Here is a 23,317-nt window from a genome sequence, read left to right on the forward strand (position 1 = left end):
CTTGCTGTGTTATGTGTCTTATGTACTGTATTCTTTCAGTAAGGTACACTAGAGAAAAGAAATGATTAATCAGAAAATCATAAGGAAAATACGTTTACAGTCCTGTACTGTAAAAAATCTGTGAATAAGTGGACCCGCACAGTTCAAACTTGTATTGTTCTGATCTCCTCTCTCACCCTGTCATTTCTGGCAGTTTTCTTGTGTCTTGTGGAATAGTTATGGTAGTATATGTGAGAAATTTTGATGGCTTGAATTGAAGTTCTGGCAATAGAGAAAAGAAGAGCATAGAGAGCAATTGGGTATAAAGAGTATGAGAAAGGGAAAATACCTAAGAATAATTCCTAAGTTTCTGGTTCGGATGGTTTTATAGATGAAGGTACATTCACTGAGTTAAGGCCCAGGTTCAGTATGAGAAGATGGAAGAACAAATTGGGGGTGGAAAAGTGAATTCAGACATAATTTTGTTTTGGAATATACTAATAATTGATTATCTCATCAACATTAATGAAGCAGTGATTTATTTATTTATTTGTTTATTGTAATTTTATTTATTTGACAGAGACAGAGTTCACAAGTAGGCAGAGCAGCAGGCAGAGAGGGGGAACCAGGCTCCCCGCTGAGCAGAGAGCCTGATGCGGGGCTCTGTCCCAGGACCCTGAGATCATGACCTGAGCTGAAGGCAGAGGCTTAACCCATTGAGCCACCCAGGCGCCCCTGAAGCAGTGATTTAAAACAAATTGATTATTTACAAAAGAAAAATAATGATTATAAAAAAATCTTAGACATCAACTGGAATAGATAATTCTTTCTATTCTTTTATCCCAGCACTGGTGTTTAGTTGTAGCTGTGTTATTTCCCCTACCACTTTAAAAGAGTGTTGATTCCATTTTTATTGGCCTAGAACTTTTGCTTGTTTTTTAAATGATAAATGTGTAGAAGAACTGTTTAAAAAAAAAAGGTTATATATGCTTAATTTCATGCTTATACATATTTAAGGAAGCACTATTTTAAGGCAATAGCAGTATCTGTAAGATTTTTTTTTTCCCCTTCAGAAGACGTTCATACATTACTACTAAGTCTAGGATATACTGGACTTGTTTACTTAGAATGAGCTAGGTGAGAAAAGTGTTAGCATCAAAATTACTGTGCTGGTTAATTAAATTTAATTTCCAGTTAATTAAATTCTGGTTACAGTTTCCAATGTTCTTCCTTTTACACTTTGTCTGAAATCTCTTATCTAAAAACTTCTCTATTTTAATTTTTGACAATTTCTTTTTCCTAGTCTTATTGTTGCCTCCTCCCATCTTTAGGAGAAATCCCTGCCTATTAATTTTACATTTTGCTGGCAATACTAAGGAACAGTTAACTCATCTCCCTATCCCTCACTTCTCCCAAAAATAAGGAACTAACAAAACACTATTCTATTATGTTCTTAGGAAAAAGTCTTTCCTAGGTTGTTGAAACATTAGTGATATACAGTAAACTGCTGATATTTAAAGTACACAACATGGTGAGTTTTGACATGTAATACCTGTGAAACAATTACTACAATCGAGATAACTAACATTTTATCACCCCGAAGTTCCCTTGTGACCCCTTCTAGTCAGTCCTCTCCCTGCTCCTTGCTTGAACTATTGATCTGCTTTCTATAACTACAGATTAGTTTTGGTTCCTCTCGAATTTCATAAGTGGAATCGTATACTATACATGGTTTTGTCTAGCTACTTTCAGTCAGAATAATGCTTTTGAGATTCATCCTCGTTGGGTTTATCAGTTTTTTTAAAATTGTTGAGTACATTTTATGGACATACCACAATTTTTTAATCCATTGTTGTTGGTGGACATTTGGATTGTTTCCAGGCTTTGACTATTAAAAATAAAGCTGCTCCTTACACCACACACGAAAATAGACTCAAAATGGATGAAGGACCTCAGTGTGAGAAAGGAATCCATCAAAATCCTTGAGGAGAACACAGGCAGCAACCTCTTCGACCTCAGCCGCAGCAACTTCTTCCTAGGAACATCGCCAAAGGCAGAGGAAGTGAGGGCAAAAATGAACTATTGGGACTTCATCAAGATCAAAAGCTTTTGCATAGCAAAGGAAACAGTTAACAAAACCAAAAGACAACTGACAGAATGGGAGAAGATATTCGCAAATGACATATCAGATAAAGGGCTAATATCCAAAATCTGTAAAGAACTTATCAAACTCAACACCCAAAGAACAAATAATCCAATCAAGAATTGGGCAGAGGACATGAACAGACATTTCTGCAAAGAAGACATCCAGATGTCCAACAGACACATGAAAAAGTGCTCCACATCACTCGCCATCAGGGAAATACAAATCAAAATCACAATGAGATAACACCTCACACCAGTCAGAATGGCTAAAATTAACAAGTCAAGAGATGGCAGATGCTGGCGAGGATGCAGAGAAAGGGGAACCCTCCTACACTGTTGATGGGAATGCAAGGTGGTGCAGCCAGTCTGGAAAAGAGCATGGAGGTTCCTCAAAAAGTTGAAAATAGAGCTAGCTACTCTACCCTAAATATACAAATATACTCTACCCTAAATAGACAAATGTAGTGATCTGAAGGGGCATGTGCACCCGAATGTTTATAGCAGCAATGTCCACAATAGCCAAACTATGGAAAGAACCTAGATGTCCATCAACAGATGAATGGATAAAGAAGAGGTGGTATATATATACACAATGGAATACTATGCAGCCATCAAAAGAAATGAAATCTTGCCATTTACAATGGCGTGGATGGAACTAGAGGGTATTATGCTTAGCAAAATAAGTCAATCAGAGAAAGACAATTATCATATGATCTCCCTGATACGAGGAAGTTGAGAGGCAACGTTGGGGGTTTGGGGGTAGGAGAAGAATAAATGAAACAAGTTGGGATCAGGAGGGAGACAAACCATAAGAGACTCTTAATCTCACAAAACAAACTGAGGATTGTGGGGGGTGGGGGGAGGGAGAGGATGGTGGGGTTATGGACATTGGGGAAGGAATGGGCTATGGTGAGTGCTGTGAAGTGTATAAACCTGGCGATTCACAGACCTGTACCCCTGGGGCTAATAATACATTATATGTTAATAAAAAAATTAAAAAAATAAAGCTGCTATGAATATTTGTGTAGAGTTCTTATATGGACATATGCTTTCATGTCCCTTGAGTAGATACTTAGTAGTGGAATGGCTGGATTGTATGGTAGATGTATGTTTAACTTTTTAGGAAACTTGCCACTGTTTTCCAAAGTGTTTTTGTATCCTTTTATATTCCCGTTAGCGGTATGGAAGATTCCAGGTGTTCCACATCCTTGGTAACTCTTGGTGTGATCTGTCTTTTTAATCTGAGCCATTCTAGTGGATGTATGCAGTGGTTTCTCACTGTGGTCTTAAAAGGGAACATTTGAGCATTTTCATGTGTTTATTTTCCATCCATACATGTTCTTTGACACAGTGTCTATTTAAATCTTCAAATGAATTGTCTTAGTCCACTCTAAGAGTTTTTTATGTATTCTGAATATAAAGTTTTTCTTGTATGTTTTACAGATATTTTCTTAATAGTATTTTAAAGAGCAAAATTTTGATGAAGTCCAGTTTGTTGATTTTTTTTTTTTTAAAGATTTTATTTATTTATTTGAGAGAGGGAGAGAGAGCATGAGAAGGGAGAAGCAGACTCCCCAAGGAGCTGGGAGCCTGATGTGGGACTCTATCCCAGAACTCCAGGATCATGACCTGAGCTGAAGGCAGTGGCTTAACCAACTGAGCCACCCAGGCTTCCCGATTTTTTTTTTTTTTTTTTGGTGCAGCTTATACTGTGAGTCCAATTTAACAAATCTTTGTTTAACTCAAGATTACAGTTTTTTTTTTTTCTGTTTCCTTTTTTCTCATAGTTTTAGCTCTTACATTTAGGTTTGTATTCCACTTCAAATCAATTTTTTTTGTATATGGTGTGCAGCAAGTGTTGAGGTTAATTTTTTTTTACATATCACACCGACTTGATCTGGTACTATTTGCTAAAAAGATTATTCTCTGCCCATTGAATTGCCTTAGCACCTTTGCCTTAAATGAGTTAGCTGTGTATGTGTGGGTCTGTTTCTGAACTCTTCTGTTCCTTTCATCTATATTTGTACTCTAGTATCATACACTCTTGTTTATTGTAGCTTTATAATAAGCCTTGGAATGAGATACAATTCTTTAGACTTCGTTTTTTCCCAAAAGGTATGGATTATTCTAGGTCCTTTGCAATTATAAATGAATTTTAAAATAACCTTGTTACTCTGCAAAAAAGCCTGATGGGATTTTGATTGGGATTCCATTGAATTTCTAAATCAATTTGGGGAGAATTGACATGTTAACAATATTGAGTCTTCTGTTCTCTGAACATGTTATATCTCTCTATTTAATCATCACTGATTTCTCTGCAGTGTATTATAGTTTTCAGCATATAGGTCTTACACATCTTCTTTTTCTTTCCAAGTTTATTGTGAAATAATTACTATTTTGGGTGCTTTTGTAAATGATATGCATAAAATTCTAATTTCCAATTATTCTTTTCCTATATGTAGAAATACAATTGATATTTGTATATTATATCCTAGAACCTGGCTGAACTTGCTTAGCTTTTTTATAGATAGATGCCTTAGGATTTTCTATATAGATGTTTATAGAATTTGCAATAAAGATAGTTTTACTTTGTCCTTTCAATTCTGTGTGCCTTTTATTTTTCTTACCTTTTTGCCGGTGTTTTCCAATAACAGTATTGAATAGAAGTAGTGAGAGTTGCTATCTTTGCCATATTCTGGATCACAGAGACTTAGACTTTCATTAATAAATAAATACAATGATAGCTGTAGGGTTTTTTTTTTTTTTTCCTTAAGATTATTTGAGAGCAAGAGTGTGGGCTCGAGTAGGGGGTGGGTGCAGAGGGAGAGAGAGAAGCAGACTCCCCACTGAGCAGGGAGCCTGACGGGGGCTCAGTCCCAAGACTCTGAGATCATGACCTGAGCCAAAGGCAGATGCTTAACCAGCTAAGCCACCCAGGTGCTCCATAGCTGTAGGTTTTTATTAATGTCCTTTATCAGATTGAGGAAGTTCTTTTTATTCCTTGTTTGGTAAGAGTTTTTTATGATGAATTGGTGTTAGATTTTGTCAAAGCCTTTCCTGTATATCTACTGATATGATCATATGGTTTTTTTTTTAGACTGTTAATATGGGTGAATTATGGATTGATTTTCAAATGTTAACCTGATCTTCCATTTCTTGGGTAAATTCCTCCCATCCTATACTTTTAATAAATAGTATAAATTTTATTTATATAAAATAATAGTATACTTTTAATAAAAAGTATATTTAATAAATTACTTTTAATAAATAATCTCATCTTTTTTTAATAATGTGTTTGCCAAGAAAAAGAAGCTGGCACAAAGAACTTCTTGCATTATACCAAAATGCAGAGGTTGTCTTGAGGGTATGCACTTGTAGTTGTTTGAATTCTGAGTGAAACTAGCCTTTTATTTTATTATTTTTTTTGTGGAACATCATTTTTACTTGGAAGAATGACTAAATCACTGTAGTTATTTGGCCTTGAATATTGCAGACATTCTCTTGTAGTGCCCTTGAGGAAAAACAGTAGTGTTTGTTGCTGATGTTACAATTTAAGCTTAATAATTAAAATTTGGAAAACTTGTCTCTGCTACCATGAGCTTGATAGCTTCCCCATGGTTAAGAGTTTCCTGATGATTTAGGTGGGAGTATTGACAAATGTAATTCTAAAAAATACTGCATAGTAAAATATATTACATTTGGAAAGTCTACTATACAACTCAGTGAATCATTATTTTCCTTTTTTTTTCTTTTTAAGATTTTATCTATTATTTATTTGTCAAAGAGCGCACAAGCAGGGGAGTGGCAGGCAGGGGGAGAAGCAGACCCCCTGCTGAGCAGGGAGCTTGATGTGGGACTCAGTCTCAGGATCCTGGGATCATGACCTGAGCAGAATGCAGACACTTAACTGACTGAGCCGCCCAGGCGTCCTGAATCATTATTTTCCAACAGACTAATGCGTATTACAAAATTTTGTGTGGCAAAGATTAATTGGAAGTGTGATATAATACAGAACAATGGATTTTATTGTATAAGATACAAAGTTCATTGATAGGGTTTCAGACTGCATTGTAACATTATAGTATCAAGGAAGAATATCCACAGTTATGAAAATACTCCTGTTTTACAACTACATATCTCCATCACAATAATTAAAAAGAATTCAGACTCTCATAAAAAAACCCAGTTTTCTTCTATTAAGTCAGACATTAATGAGACTTTCCAAAATATAAAACAGTGCTACTTTCCTTAACTAATTTTTTTTGTTTGGGAAAATATAGTTCTTTTTATAAAAAGACATAGTTCTTTTTATAAAAAGACATAGTTCTTTTTATAAAAAGACATAGTTCTTTTTATAAAAAGACATAGTTCTTTTTATAAAAAATTTACTTAACATGTAATATATGTATTATCCTTAAATGAATTTTGTTATACCCTGAAGTGTAACAAGAAAACTGATGAGTAATGATTGTTGTAGATATTACAGATGACCTTGCCATTAGTGTGCGAATCAACAATACAGTTTGAACATGTTGAATACCTTTATTTTAATGTATTTAGCTGATAAATTGATCTTTTCGGTAGCCAGAAGGAATACACGAGAGTAGAAGACATGTCTTGTTTGTTTCAAGGCTTTTTCAGTTTCATAGGATAAAAAAATACTGAATATTTGTTAGAATTGAATCTACTTACTAGTAGATCATGTTTTTGGAAGTAAATTAACTTCTCTCCAGTCTTTAGCATGACATTTCCAGTGAAAAAAATGTAACCCAATAATTAGGATTCTAGCATACTGTTCTAATTTATCCTAAAGGATCTATATATATTTATATAGTTAATGTCTTCAGTGTTGAGAACATCCATGGAAAACATTAAAGAATTCTTTAAAAAGAGGAATTCAGAAATCCTTATAAAAGGGGCTCATAATTAACTGCACATGCCTGAATATATATAAAGGAATTTTCTGAAACAGTTTTACAACCTCATAAAAACTTTAAAACAGATAAATAATCCTGTAATGCAGTTAAAAATAGAAAAAAAATAATAAACCCGAGCACTCTTAGAATAAGAGCATCTACTGAATTGTAATTAAGTTTGGCTTTCTGTCCTTTTTCAGTGACCCTGGTATCTTATTACTGGAAGTGTTCATTCTACAGATTGTTGGAGTTCAACTAAGTGTTGAACATAGAGGGTTGAATAATATATGCCCCCAAGAGTAGACGTGAAGTTGTGCTACCTAGATTCTCCTTCAAAGAAGGGCCTACTGTCCCGCTGAAAGGAGTTGGATCACCAAGTAACCCTTTCTGGACACACCTTAAGGTCTGCTTTAGCTGCAGAGCCACCTTCCCTGAGCTCATGACCTCCCTGGAGCAGCATGGGTTTGTAGACTGAGCAAGATAAAGATAAAAAGATCTGGCTGTTTCAGCCTTTCACAGACTACTCTGATGGACAATACGTGCTATAGGGCTTCCTGCCTGATTTTACTGGGCCTGCTTCACAGTTTTAGCTTTCCTTGCCTTCATTTCATAGGTGTTGGTCCCCAGTAAACATTTTGTATCCCAGGTACTACCTCATGTTTATTTTGGAGAGACCAACCTGCAATAGCTCCTGATCTCATTAAACTGACTTACTGGAAGGAAATATCAATCAAACAGGAGATTTAAAATGATATCAATGTTGTATAGAAGCGAAGGGTGCTACAGTAGTGTGTTATAAAGAGAACCTAAGCCTGGTTGTTACATTGTTTAGGGAGGTAACCTGGATTAGTGGTCAGACCTGGATACAATTGCCAAATTAATCATTTTGAGTAGCATGAACCATACCACTAACCAAGCCAGTTTTTAAATTTGTAATGTGGAATGACACATGGTCTTCCCTGCTTTAGGCTACTAACCTGGGGTTGCTCACATGGCTAGGAGAAGAGTCCCAGCAGCAAGAGAGAGAAGGCCCAATGCACATTTTTCAAGCCCTTGCTTGCATCAGTTTGCTATATCCCATTGACTGAAGCAGTTTACATGGCCAAACCTTGATTCAAAGATAGAGAAATAGACTCCACCGCTCCATGGGGAAATTTGTAAAATGAGTGTATGTATATTAAAAATTACTAATTTGATGCTTGATATAGTAGTAGTTAATATTTATTAGGCACTTTCTATAAATAATATTGAGTAAGGGACAAGTGGATTATTTTATTTAATATATTCTTTTTTTTAAGATTTTACTTATTTTTGGGGGAGAGAGAGCGAGCGAGTGAGCATGAGTGGGGAGAGGGGCAGAGGGAGAAGCACACTCCTGAGCAGGTAGCCCAACGCTTGACTCAATCCCAGGACCCAGGATCATGACCTGAGCTGAAGGCAGATGCCTAACCGACTGAGCCACGCAGGTGCCCTATATTTAATATATTCTATCTCTGTATGATGTGAAAAAGAATGAATTCACTTGGAGAATTTGGTGTATTCTTTTGATATCTTAAAATAATTTTTATGATGGGAACAGTTTGCAAATAAAGCTCTCTTTTCTTTTCTCTACAGTAAGAAAAATGGAAAACCACCATTACAGAACAATGAGGTAAAATTTTAAGTACTTGTCTCTTTGGGATTTCATGTATTTATTTTATTTATTTTGTTACATAATTTTGAAGTTTTATTTATTTATTTTAGAGATCAAAAAGAGCCCATGCGTGAGCATGGTGGGGGAGCAGAGGGAGAGAATCTTCAAGCAGACTCCCTCACTAAGTGCAAAGCCCCCTAGGGGCTCGATCCCAGACCCATGAGATCATGACATGAGCTGAAACCAAGAGTCAGAGGCTCAATATACTAAGCCACCCAAGTGCTCCTTGTTACATAATTTTGAATCATAATTTTAGAATTAGAAGGGAACTTAACTATTATCTTTACTCCACTGTGTATTATGGCAGTTCTTTTTGAAATAGGATTCCTTGAATAGGTGACATCTAGTATTTACTTGAATCTGTTCATTTGATGAAGAAGTACCACTAGGAGGCAACCATTACCCTATTAGTTCTAGCCCATCATGAGATTAATCTTCCCCTCTGCCCTCTTAGTGATTGATTCTATTTTTGTCTTTGTAGCCACATAGGACAAGACTGCTCTATTTTTTCTAATTGACTCTCATATTGTTTGAAGATAGTTGTATCTTCTGAGTCTTTTTTTTTCCATGCTAAGCAGCCCCTCATTCCTTCAAGTGTTTCTTAATCTGTCATGGCTTCCAGTCCTTTTTCAATTCTGTATACGTTTTTCTGGACCTATACTGCTTATTTTCACTAGACATTATTTTTAGTCTAGAACATAGTTGTCCAGATGTGGTCTGACTAGGATGGAACACATCAGCACTATTACAAATATCTTGTTATGAAAGCCATATTGCTGAAATTCAGCCTAAAATTGCTTTTATTTCTTTAGCCCTAACTGCTGTTTACATTGAGTTGAGTTATTATAAATTATTATCTTAAAGTATCCGATGAACAACTCTGTTGGCAGATTGCCTATAACTGTATTCTTCTTTCTTTCTTTCTTTTTTTTTTTTTTAAAGATTTTATTTATTTATTTGACAGAGATCACAAGTAGGCAGAGAGGCAAGCAGAGAGAGAGAGGAAGGGAAGCAGGCTCCCTGCCGAGCGGAGAGCTCCATCCCAGGATCCTGAGATCATGACCTGAGCTGAAGGCAGAGGCTTAACCCACTGAGCCACCCAGGCGCCCCTCTTTCTTTCTTTTTTAGTAACGACTTTACTGAGATATAGTTCAAAGACCATAACATCCATTTAAGAATACAATTCAGTGGTTTTAGTATATTCACAAAAGAGTTGTGTGGCTAACTAATTTTAGAAGATTTTTATCTTCCCAAAAAGAAATTCCATGCCCATTAAAAATCACTCCTTATTGCCCTCTTTTCCTAGTCCTTAGTAACCAGAAATCTGCTTTCTGTTTCTATGATTTGCCTACTTCAGACATATTCTATAAAAAGAGTCCGATAATATGTGGTCTTTTGTCCCGGGCTTTAACTTAGCATGATGTTTTTAAGGTTCATTTGTGTTGTTGCGTATATCAATACCTCATTTCTTTTTATTACCAAATAATATTCTTTTGTATAAATTGACCACATTTATCCATCTGTCAATTGAGGGAAATTTAGGTTGTTTTCATTTTTAGGCTATTATGAATAAGGCTGCTATGAACATTCATATGCAGGGTTTTGTGTGAACCTGTGTTTTCATTTCTTTTGGTATATACCCCGGAGTGGAATTGCTGGTTCATATGGTAACTCACTTGATTTCTTTTGAATAAACATTAGTTTATTCCTATATATGGCAGCTTATTGGAGCTGTACTATTAGTCTATACTCTAGTATGTCTGTACTGTTAGTGTAATTTTGAATGTAATTCTAGCATCTGGTATGTTAGGTAGAAGGCATTATCCATAATTTAAATTGGCCTTCTCTTTTTTCCTCACGATTGCTGATAATATTGACTGTGTAAAGGACCAAAGAAATGACTCTGGCATCTCTTAATTTTTTTTGCGTGCTTATTTTTGGTTATGGTTTATTTGGTTATGATTATATCCAACATAGCAAAATCTGGTTCATATTTCTTATTAAGGACCACAGTAATTTTATAAGAAACATCAAACCCTTGAGTAATTTATTAATTCATTTATTAAGTCATTCTCTCAACAAATATTGATCGAGCCCTCCTAAATGCCTCGTTATTGGTTTTGGTGCTGGGTGTATAGCAGATATAAATATAAGTCCCTGCCCCTGTGGAGCTTAGAGTATACATGTCAGTGAATATCCTTAAACAAGAAGAAAATGGAATGAGTTGGTCATGACTTATTCCTAGGAAACTCATGCCAGCTTCTAGTGTTTAGTGTCTCTTAGATCTTTCTACATCTTCCATATAATGTCTGTTCTCTGAATATCGTGGAGATTGATAAGAAAATTGCTGTTCTTTGGTTTCTGTGATCTTTTTCTCTGGCTTTGAAAAATGGGACAAGGGATGCTTTTCTTCTTGTCTGGCATATCTCCATCTTCATAATCTCTCTTACCTAAATTTATCTGAGTAATCAAACCTTAATTATCTTAGTTATAGCTACCATTTGCATATTATCAAATCTTCAAGTTCTAGGGCATCATTAAAACTTGTCAGTACAACCAAATTCATCCGGTGATTTTTTTTTTTTAAGATTTTATTTATTTATTTGACAGAGGTCACAAGTAGACAGAGAGGCAGGCAGAGAGAGAGGGAAGCAGGCTCCCTGCTGAGCAGAGAGCCCGATGCGGGACTCGATCCCAGGACCCTGAGATCATGACCTGAGCCGAAGGCAGAGGCTTAACCCACTGAGCCACCCAGGCGCCCCAGTGATTTTTTTTTTTTTAATTCTATTTTTTGTACAGCTTCTTTTAGCATATACTTATTTGCTTATTGCATAGTGTGAGCAAGATAACTTTAGGTTAGATTAAATTTTGGACAAAAACAAGATATAATATGGTACACTTATAGCACATTTGCAGAATTTATAGGAAGTGAATGCACATACACATATACACATATATGCTAAAATGAAATCTGGTAGGATTATGTGCCAGATATTAACAGTTGGTATCTCTAAATGGTAGGTATAGGCTCCTTATTTTTGCTAATCAGAATTTTCTAATTTTTCTATAGTTAATATGTTATTTATGAGGGCAGACAGATAAAAAGGGAATTTTTTTTATTGAACTTTTTTATAATGTTTGGTGAGATGGTAAAATTTTCACAAGACATGAGATTTAGGAAGGAGAGGAAGATTTAATAGAGTTAGTAATGTAAAGAGGTAGTTGACTGGATTTAAAAGTACTTAATTTTGTTGGCAGTATACATGATATAAAATTCAAAATAAACACTGCTGGGGAACTGTAAACTTAGATGGGGAACTTAGCATTCCTGTGCATATTTTATACTGATGAGGTGTATGTATATTTGTATATCTTTTAGAATAATTTTTTAAAAGATTTTATTTATTTATTTGACAGAGAGAAAGAGATCACAAGTAGACAGAGAGGCAGGCAGAGAGAGAGGGGGGAAGCAGGCTCTCCACTGAGCAGAGAGCCTGATGCGGGGCTTGATCCCAGGACTCTGAGATCATGACCTGAGCCTAAGGCAGATGCTTAACCCACTGAGCCATCCAGGTGCCCCAATCTTCATAAACCATATAGGTAGAATTATTTTGCTTATTAAATTTTTATAAGTTGATCATGGTATGTATCATTCTACTTTCAGCATATTTTTTAGATCCTGTGTTAATGTTTATGTTGATAGCTGTAGATCTAGTCAGTTTAACGGTTTGACAGTATTCTGTTGTATAAATAGGAGCTGCTTCCTTTTTTATTGTGTAGAATTTTCATTTCATAAATTTTGTATAGTTTACATAATTTCATTATAGATGCATATTTAGGTTTTTGATTTTTATGATAGTATAAATAGCGTGCAGATGTTTTTCATTTATGTATTTAGGCATATATGCAGGAATTCCAGTAGGATAAGCACCTTAAAGTAAATTTACTGAGTTATTTTACAGTCTATGTGCGTTTTACATTTTGATAGGGCACCTGGGTGGCTCAGTTGGTTAAGCAACTGCCTTCGGCTCAGGTCATGATCCTGGAGTCCTGGGATCCGAGTCCCACATCGGGCTCCCTGCCTGGCAAGGAGTCTGCTTCTCCCACTAATCTCTCTCCTCTCATGCTCTCTCTCTCTCAAATAAATAAGAAAAATAGTTTAAAAAAAAACCATGATGATAGGTGCTATTATAAATCTACCTAATAGTTGTGTTGATTTACACTTTCTCCAGCAATGTACAGGAATGCTTATACTCTTGTCAGCGCCATATGGCTTTTTATTTGTTGTTTCAAAGGTCTCTTTCAGTCCATTCTAGTTCATCTTACCTTTCTAAGTGGATTGACACATCAATAGGAACTTCTCTTTGCCGTTTGAGCTTGTTGCCTCCTGAATGTTAGGTACATTATTTTCTGGTTGCAATATTTCTTTAACTATTTAAATGGTCTTTATATAATGATTTGCTTTTTCTGTAGTTTACATTTTAAATTTATATTCTCAAAGTGTTTTTTAAAAATTTTTAAAGAAATACTGGAAAGTTCACAGGTAGAGGAAAGTCAGTTGTGAAATTAAAATGAATTCATTGGAGAGGCTAGTAGTGTTTATGAAATGTACTGTCTCTGTAGGTACTCTCCTTTAGATTTGGTTTCAGATATGAATTTTATTATGTGTCAAGAATGGTAGAGTGTCATGGTATTTCTTCATCCTTTCTGAGCCAGCCCTCTAGTCCAGGTGTTTCTTTGCAGAATATGCTGTAATGACTTTAGGAAACATATATGCAATTCCTTCATGGCTTGAAAGGTAATGGAAATCAAGTCAGGCTTTCAGACAGTTTGTGATTTAGAAGTGATGACAATAGGAATAGAAATAAAAGAGGAGGAAGAATTACATAGCATGTAGCAGTTAATATTTTAAATTCCTTCAATGTGACTTTCTTATAACTTTTTTTAAACCTTCTTCATTGTTTTCCCTAGATCATTTCTTGAAAGCAGCCAGAAGCTAGAAATAGGTAATCCTCTGTTTAAGTCAGAAGGTGGCCATTTTATTTATTATTACTCGGTCTATTCAGGGGTGTTCATTACATGTGCAGTGGGGTGAGGTAGGAAGGCAGTGATAGGAAAAACTTGAAAGTAGAAATTTAATTTTCTTTTTTTTAAAAGTACTTGGTATCTGTTGCCTTGTCTTTATTTTCTTCCTGTATTTTCTCGGTTTGGGGAAGTAAAAGGGGGGATTTTGGTTGAAGTTGTAGCGTTTGGCTTGAGGATAATAGGCTGAAGTAAATATACTGTGAGTAGTGCTTTTGGCCTGTTTCAGTTTCTGGTGTGTTCCTGTCATTCAAAACAGTGCCTGGGACTGTGTTCCTGTCATTCAGAAGAGTGCTTGGGAATATTTATTGAATGAATGAAGGAACACATTGCATGTGTGACTGAAGTAACTGGGCCTCTAATTCAGTAGGATGAGGTTTGCAACCTTCATAAGGTTTCAAAGACCTGAACTCTGTTACAAGAGTTACAGGATAGACTGATTCTTACCTTAGTCTTCCTGATGTAACTCCACACACACAATGCCTTCTGACTTCTTGATCTATGATTCTGTAATGCATTCAGTGCCTGTTAGGATCATACAAATATAAAGCACTTAGCAAAGTGTCTGACCTATAGATGGTAGCTTATTATTATTCTAATTCAGTATACAAACTAGTCATTTATCTAAGGAACCTAGTCAGGTTCCTCAACTTAGATAAAACTTACCCTAAAGTTTAATTATAGGATTTACTAAACTATGGGTATTTATCAGGTGCATAGTATTTAACAAATAAGTGAATTGTGATTATAGGAGTTGGGGGAGGGTCTCGATAGGGGGATCCCATCCTTCTCGTGTCTGTTGCCTGTTGCAAGAAGTTTCTCCTGTATGTTTTTCTAAACAGTTCAGGTGTAATAAAGTAAATAGCCTCTAACATATCCAAGTTATGTCACTTTTTTCTTATTCCTTCAAAAGAAATGTCTGAGGGTGATAAGATTAATTACTGCTCTTAAGTTTCTCTGGTAGTTTCCCACTACACGGACTAAATAAACTTTAAATCTTTACTGTGGTTTCAAGGGTCTGTCTTTTGCAGGTCCTGTCAACTCTTCAGCTTCTCTCATTTTTATTCTCTTTATTTTAGCAGTTCTACTGTCTTGTTCTTCAGTGTGTGCACTAAATTTATTCTTGACACTTGGTTTTGTGCTTGATGTTTCCTGTGCTAGACTACCTTCCTTCCCTGAGGTTATCACATGGCTTCGCTTTGTTTTTGTCTCAGCTTAAATATCACCTCCCCAAAGAACTCTGGCTTGTCATCCTGTCTGAATCAGTCTTTTGCTCATGGCCCTGCCTAGTGTATCTGTAACAACTTATTGGTTTATTTTCATCTGTATTTATCCTGCTAGAATGTGAGCTGTAGGAGTGAAGAAACCTTGTCTGTCTTTGAGTTTATGAAGAAGAGAGAGTGAATTGGTAGATTGCAATACTGGAAATGCTAAATGCTAAATCTAGGAATCTAAATATTTCCAGTAATTACTATCAGGAAAATTCCTGTTCAGGATTTTAAAAACATTCTGCTGTTAATCAGGAAGTGGATAATAAACAGTCTGTAAGTACTTGACATTTCTTAGCCGTCTCTCTGATTCATCTTCTGCTACCATCCCTTGCTTATAGTTCCAGTCAGACCGGCCATTTTGTTGCTTCTCAAGCAATTAAATGAGCTTATACCTTGGCATTTTGCACTTGCTGTTTCCTCTGCTTGCAGTATTCATCTCCCAGATTTTTGCTTGGCCCCAGAACTTCTCACTTCCTTATTTAGTTTTTGATAACATCTTATTTTCTTGAAAGCATGTTTGAAGAGCAGTGCAAGTTAGCACTCTCTAAATGCAATATCCATTTTGATAGTTATTATTGACTTAGGTGAAATGTGGTTCTTTAATATTTCTTGTTATAAATATCTTAATTTTTTTGTTTTAATGTAGAAAGAGGGGAAAAAAGAGCGAGCTGTGGTGGACAAGGTGTTTTTTTTAAGACTCACACGGATTCTGAAAATCATGGTTCCTAGAACATTTTGTAAGGAGGTAAGTCTTGAATTATAATGTTAAGTGTCTAACTTTTAAGCTTATGTGAGTTCAGAACAATAAAATTATAAAGCTTTTGTTATACTACAGATCAGATGTTTTTTGTGTAGGTAATAAAGACTACTAAATTTTTTTCTTTAAGTTGTCTATTATCCTTGCAATTACCCTTGTTGTTTGGTGCCAGATTTTAAATAGTTTCCTCTTGTTTATGAAATAGGATTTCATTATATTTTATGTGAAATATTAGACTACTTCAGTGCAGCTACTCTAAATGGTGTTGTTTTATTATAACTAAGTTCTATTAATAAAAACAAGATTAAATTTAGAAGGACAAACCTTTTTATTACATTGAGATCTTCATAAGTCACATTGATACGGAATACGTTTGAAGGTTGTTCTTTCATATTTGATTAAATATGTTTTGAGATACCCAGAATGATATTTGAATTCTTCCAGTATTTTCCGGAGGTGAGCTGGTTTTAGGAATAAAGTTTTTATTATCGTTTCCTTTGCCCTTTTATCAAGATTATCTTTATCATTATCTGAGGAGTATTTTTAATGTTTAAAAAATAAGATAATGCTCTGTTCTCCATCTTTAATCACCTTTTGTAGAACCAGAAATATCATCACCTTTGTCTCTTTACTCCCCATACTTCATCCTTTCAGCCACTGGTACTGGGTCATTTTTCGTTCTAAACATTCTTAACACGGATATTGCAGTGTTCATTGTTCTCACTTCAAAGAAGCTCCCCTTTTTTATCTTCTCTGCCAAATTTATTTTCTTGAAATGTAATGTTTTCCATTGTTCCAATTTTAAAAACCATTGGAATTACAAGCTATTAATAGCAACAAAAAGATAAGATATTCCCAAAGCACTGTAATCCCCAAAGAGAACCCATATCTCCCTATCACACTGGACTTGCTCTCTTTCTCCCTCATTTCTGAATCATGCCTTGTAGATTCCACCCTTACCAGCCTCTAAAACATAACTTAATAACTTTTTTTCCCCTAATAAGATAGAGATAATATGTTTTCCTTGAAGAAAAATTAGAAAATGCAGATAGATTTCTTTTTCCTTCTTGGTGCCTCTTAACCTCTCACTCAGAACTTTTATCAGTATTTCAGTGTCCAGAATATATTTTAATAAAAATGAGATCACACTGAGACTTTTTAAATCTGCTCCCTTCCTTATTTTTAAATATTTTCTCTTTGTGTTTCTCTTGAATTAGTCTCGCTTTCCATTCCTACTGTTCTCACTGTAGTTTTCTTACCTGGATTATCATCATCTCTTAATTGGTCCTTTTGCCTCTTCTTGTTTTCATAATAGACTTTTTTCTAAAACCCTAATAAAAGCATTTGTCTTCTTTTTTTCTTGTAGGGTAAATCACAACCTAACTTTGATCGTTCTTTCACTATCATCTGCTTAGAAGAGTTTGCAATTTTGTCATCAGACTTTGTGCTCTTATGCTTTCATGACCTCATGTCTGACATCTGTCCCCTCCCCCCAACAAAAACAGATCCTTATTAAAAAAAATAGCTTGATGCTCATTATTTTCTTGAAGTTTTCTCTTTCTACAACCCACCTGATTGAAGAATTGCTGTTTAAAATACGATCTTCTCTGGAAAGAGTTATATATTCTCCTCTTAATCCATTAAGAGTTCAGTGCTCATCTGACTTTTTAGCAGGGGTTCGCTGAGTGTAAAATGAATATGAGATATTGGATAGATCTCTGGGAGTTAGTAAGGGAGATACCAGGGCCTAACTTGGCCAATCTCCAGCTTTCTCTAGGCCCAGCCATGCCGCAGAGTCATTTTACACATGATCTTTGAGAATTATAAAAATCCAAGTTTAACCTCCGTTCACTGGGGGTTTCACTTAGAAATAAACTCTCATAGAAATGACAGAAGAGGGGAGGAGTCAAGATGGCGGAGAAGTAGCAGCTGAGACTACTTCAGGTTGCGGGAGATCAGCTAGATAGCTTATCTAAAGATTGCAAACACCTACAAATCCAACGGGAGATTGAAGAGAAGAAGAACAGCAATTCTAGAAACAGAAAATCAACCACTTTCTGAAAGGTAGGACTGGCGGAGAAGTGAATCCAAAGGGACGGGAAGATAGACCCCCGGGGGGAGGGGCCGGCTCCCGGCAAGCGGTGGAGCAACGGAGCACAAAATCGGGACTTTTAAAAGTCTGTTCCGCTGAGGGACATCGCTCCAGAGGCTTAACTGGGGTGAAGCCCACGCGGGGCCAGTGTGGCCTCAGGTCCCGCAGGGTCACAGAAGGATCGGGGTGTCTGAGTGTCGCAGAGCTTGCAGGTATTAGAACGGGGAAGCCGGCTACAGAGACGGAGCCGAGGAGTGAGCTCTCAGCTCGGGCTTACCTTGAACCGGTCGCAGGCTCGGTGAGCTCGGAGCTCGGCTGGAGGCCAGGCAGACGGGAGTAATTGGGCGCTGTTCCCTGAGGGCGCACTGAGGAGTGGGACCCCGAGCTCTCGGCTCCTCCGGGCCAGAGACTGGGAGGCCGCGATCTTCATTCCCGTCCTCCGGAACTCTACGGAAAGCGCTCAGGGAACAAAAGCTCCCGAAAGCAAACCCGAGCCGATTACTCAGCCCGGCCCCTGGTAAGGTGCAACTCCGCCTGGGGCAAAGACACCTGAGAATCACTACAACAGGCCCCTCCCCCAGAAGATCAACAAGAAACCCAGCCAGGACCAAGTTCACTTACGAGGAGTGCAGTTTCAATACCAAGGAGAGCAGCGGAATTCCAGAGGAGGAGAAAGCAAAGCACGGAACTCATGGCTTTCTCCCCATGATTCTTTAGCCTTGCAGTTAATTTAATTGTTTTTTCTTTTTCAATTTTTTTTCTCTTCTTCTGCTAAATTTTTTTAAACTTTTACCCTTTTCTTTTTTAACGTTTTTAACTAGTTTATCTAATATATATATATTTTTTCCTTTTTATATTTTTTTCATTATTGGTTTTCTTTTTTTATTTGTTTCTTTTTTCTTTTTTCTTTTTCTTTTTTTTTTTTTCTTTCTGAACCTCTTTTTATACCCTCCCCCCCCTCACGATTTGGGATCTCTTCTGATTTGGCTAAAGCATATTTTCCTGGGGTTGTAGCCACCCTTTTAGTATTTTACTTACTCCTTCATATACTCTTATCTGGACAAAATGACAAGGCGGAAAAATTCACCACAAAAAAAGAACAAGAGGCAGTACCAAAGGCTAAGGACCTAATCAATACAGACATTGGTAATATGTCAGATCTAGAGTTCAGAATGACGATTCTCAAGGTTCTAGCTGGGCTCGAAAAAGGCATGGAAGATATTAGAGAAACCCTCTCGGGAGATATAAAAGCCCTTTCTGGAGAAATAAAAGAACTAAAATCTAATCAAGTTGAAATCAAAAAAGCTATTAATGAGGTGCAATCAAAAATGGAGGCTCTCACTGCTAGGATAAATGAGGCAAAAGAGAGAATTAGCGATATAGAAGACCAAATGACAGAGAATAAAGAAGCTGAACAAAAGAGGGACAACTACTGGACCACGAGGGCAGAATTCGAGAGATAAGTGATACCATAAGACGAAACAACATTAGAATAATTGGGATTCCAGAAGAAGAAGAAAGAGAGAGGGGAGCAGAAGGTATATTGGAGAGAATTATTGGAGAGAATTTCCCCAATATGGCAAAGGGAACAAGCATCAAAATCCAGGAGGTTCAGAGAACCCCACTCAAAATCAATAAGAATAGGTCCACACCCCGTCACCTAATAGTAAAATTTACAAGTCTTAGTGACAAAGAGAAAATCCTGAAAGCAGCCCGGGAGAAGAAGTCTGTAACATACAATGGTAAAAATATTAGATTGGCAGCAGACTTATCCACAGAGACCTGGCAGGCCAGAAAGAGCTGGCATGATATATTCAGAGTACTAAACGAGAAAAACATGCAGCCAAGAATACTATATCCAGCTAGGCTATCATTGAAAATAGAAGGAGAGATTAAAAGCTTCCAGGACAAACAAAAACTGAAAGAATTTGCAAACACCAAGCCAGCTCTACAGGAAATATTGAAAGGGGTCCTCTAAGCAAAGAGAGAGCCTAAAAGTAGTAGATCAGAAAGGAACAGAAACAATATACAATAACAGTCACCTTACAGGCAATACAATGGCACTAAATTCATATCTCTCAATAGTTACCCTGAATGTTAATGGGCTAAATGCCCCAATCAAAAGACACAGGGTATCAGAATGGATAAAAAAACAAAACCCATCTATATGTTGCCTACAAGAAACTCATTTTAAACCCGAAGACACTTTCAGATTTAAAGTGAGGGGGTGGAAAAGAGTTTACCATGCTAATGGACATCAGAAGAAAGCTGCGGTGGCAATCCTTCTATCAGATCACTTAGATTTTAAACCAAAGACTATAATAAGAGATGAAGATGGACACTATATCATACTCAAAGGATCTGTCCAACAAGAAGATCTAACAGTTGTAAATATCTATGCCCCTAACGTGGGAGCAGCCAACTATATAAACCAATTAATAACAAAATCAAAGAAACACATCGACAATCATACAATAATAGTAGGGGACTTTAACACTCCCCTCACTGAAATGGACAGATCATCCAAGCAAAAGATCAACAAGGAAATAAAGGCCTTAAATGATACACTGGACCAGATGGATATCACAGATATATTCAGAACATTTCATCCCAAAGCAACAGAATACACATTCTTCTCTAGTGCACATGGAACATTCTCCAGAATAGATCACATCCTTGGTTCTAAATCAGGTCTTAACTGTTATCAAAAAATAGGAATCATTCCCTGCATATTTTCAGACCACAATGCTCTGAAGCTAGAACTCAATCGCGAGAGGAAATTTGGAAAGAACCCAAGTACATGGCGACTAAACAGCATCCTTCTAAAGAATGAATGGGTCAACCAGGAAATTAAAGAAAAATTGAAAAAAATCATGGAAACAAATGAAAATACAACAGTTCAAAATCTGTGGGACACAACAAAGGCAGTCCTGAGAGGAAAATATATAGCGGTACAAGCCTTTCTCAAGAAACAAGAAAGGTCTCAGGTACACAACCTAACCCTACACCTAAAGGAGCTGGAGAAAGAACAAGAAAGAAACCCTAAACCCAGCAGGAGAAGAGAAATCATAAAGATCAGAGCAGAAATCAATGAAATAGAAACCAAAAAAACAATAGAACAAATCAACGAAACTAGGAGCTGGTTCTTTGAAAGAATTAATAAGATTGATAAGCCCCTGGCCAGACTTATCAAAAAGAAAAGAGAAAGGACCCAAATAAATAAAATCATGAATGAAAGAGGAGAGATCACAACTAACACCAAAGAAATACAGACAATTATAAGAACATATTATGAGCAACTCTATGCCAACAAATTTGACAATCTGGAAGAAATGGATGCATTCCTAGAGACATATAAACTACCACAACTGAACCAGGAAGAAATAGAAAGCCTGAACAGACCCATAACCAGTAAGGAGATTGAAACAGTCATCAAAAATCTCCAAACAAACAAAGCCCAGGGCCAGACGGCTTCCCGGGGGAATTCTACCAAACATTTAAAGAAGAACTAATTCCTATTCTCCTGAGACTGTTCCAAAAAATAGAAATGGAAGGAAAACTTCCAAACTCATTTTATGAGGCCAGCATCACCTTGATCCCCAAACCAGACAAGGATCCCATCAAAAAAGAGAACTACAGACCAATATCCTTGATGAACACAGATGCAAAAATTCTCACCAAAATACTAGCCAATAGGATTCAACAGTACATTAAAAGGATTATTCACCACGACCAAGTGGGATTTATTCCAGGGCTGCAAGGTTGGTTCAACATCCGCAAATCAATCAATGTGATACAACACATTAATAAAAGAAAAAACAGGAACCATATGATACTCTCCATAGATGCTGAAAAAGCATTTGACAAAGTACAGCATCCCTTCCTGATCAAAACTCTTCAAAGTGTGGGGATAGAGGGCACATACCTCAATATTATCAAAGCCATCTATGAAAAACCCATCGCAAATATTCTCAATGGAGAAAAACTGAAAGCTTTTCCGCTAAGGTCAGGAACACGGCAGGGATGTCCATTATCACCACTGCTATTCAACATAGTACTAGAAGTCCTAGCCTCAGCAATCAGACAACAAAAAGAAATTAAAGGCATCCAAATCGGCAAAGAAGAAGTCAAACTATCATCACTCTTCGCAGATGATATGATACTATATGTGGAAAACCCAAAAGACTACACTCCAAAACTGCTAGAACTTGTACAGGAATTCAGTAATGTGTCAGGATATAAAATCAATGCACAGAAATCAGTCGCATTTCTCTACACCAACAACAACACAGAAGAAAGAGAAATTAAGGAGTCCATCCCATTTACAATTGCACCCAAAACTATAAGATACCTAGGAATAAACCTAACCAAAGAGACTAAGAATCTATACACAGAAAACTATAAAGTACTCATGAAAGAAATTGAGGAAGACACAAAGAAATGGAAAAATGTTCCATGCTCCTGGATTGGAAGAATAAATATTGTGAAAATGTCTATGCTACCTAAAGCAATCTACACATTTAATGCAATTCCTATCAAAGTACCATCCATTTTTTTCAAAGAAATGGAACAAATAATCCTAAAATTTATATGGAACCGGAAAAGACCGCGAATAGCCAAAGGAATATTGAAAAAGAAAGCCAGAGTTGGTGGCATCACAATTCCGGACTTCAAGCTCTATTACAAAGCTGTCATCATCAAGACAGCATGGTACTGGCACAAAAACAGACACATAGATCAATGGAACAGAATAGAGAGCCCAGAAATAGACCCTCAACTCTATGGTCAACTCATCTTCGACAAAGCAGGAAAGAATGTCCAATGGAAAAAAGACAGCCTCTTCAATAAATGGTGTTGGGAAAATTGGACAGCCACATGCAGAAAAATGAAATTGGATCATTTCCTTACACCACACACGAAAATAGACTTAAAATGGATGAAGGACCTCAATGTGAGAAAGGAATCCATCAAAATCCTTGAGGAGAACACAGGCAGCAACCTCTTCGACCTCAGCCGCAGCAACATCTTCCTAGGAACATCGCCAAAGGCAAGGGAAGCAAGGGCAAAAATGAACTATTGGGATTTTATCAAGATCAAAAGCTTTTGCACAGCAAAGGAAACAGTTAACAAAACCAAAAGACAACTGACAGAATGGGAGAAGATATTTGCAAATGACATATCAGATAAAGGGCTAGTGTCCAAAATCTATAAAGAACTTAGCAAACTCAACACCCAAAGAACAAATAATCCAATCAAGAAATGGGCAGAAGACATGAACAGACATTTCTGCAAAGAAGACATCCAGATGGCCAACAGACACATGAAAAAGTGCTCCATATCACTCGGCATCAGGGAAATACAAATCAAAACCACAATGAGATA

General features: G+C 36.5%; 1 protein-coding gene across 2 annotated transcripts in view; it reads left to right on the forward strand.

Moving 5' to 3' along the window:
• ABCD3 (ATP binding cassette subfamily D member 3) overlaps positions 1-23,317 on the forward strand; it is an 87,809-nt gene that overhangs the window by 17,318 nt on the left and 47,174 nt on the right. The window contains exons 2-3 of one of the 2 annotated variants that reach the window (XM_032867174.1): positions 8,655-8,691; positions 15,733-15,831. In XM_032867174.1, the coding sequence (XP_032723065.1) occupies positions 8,655-8,691; positions 15,733-15,831 (136 nt within the window). Of the gene's footprint in view, positions 1-8,654; positions 8,692-15,732; positions 15,832-23,317 lie in introns of those variants that run through there. The other variant, XM_032867175.1, reaches the window with a different exon arrangement.

Source organism: Lontra canadensis, unplaced genomic scaffold, assembly GCF_010015895.1.
Source record: "Lontra canadensis isolate GAN:19392208 unplaced genomic scaffold, GSC_riverotter_1.0 scaffold33, whole genome shotgun sequence".
Taxonomy (NCBI): domain Eukaryota; kingdom Metazoa; phylum Chordata; class Mammalia; order Carnivora; family Mustelidae; genus Lontra; species Lontra canadensis.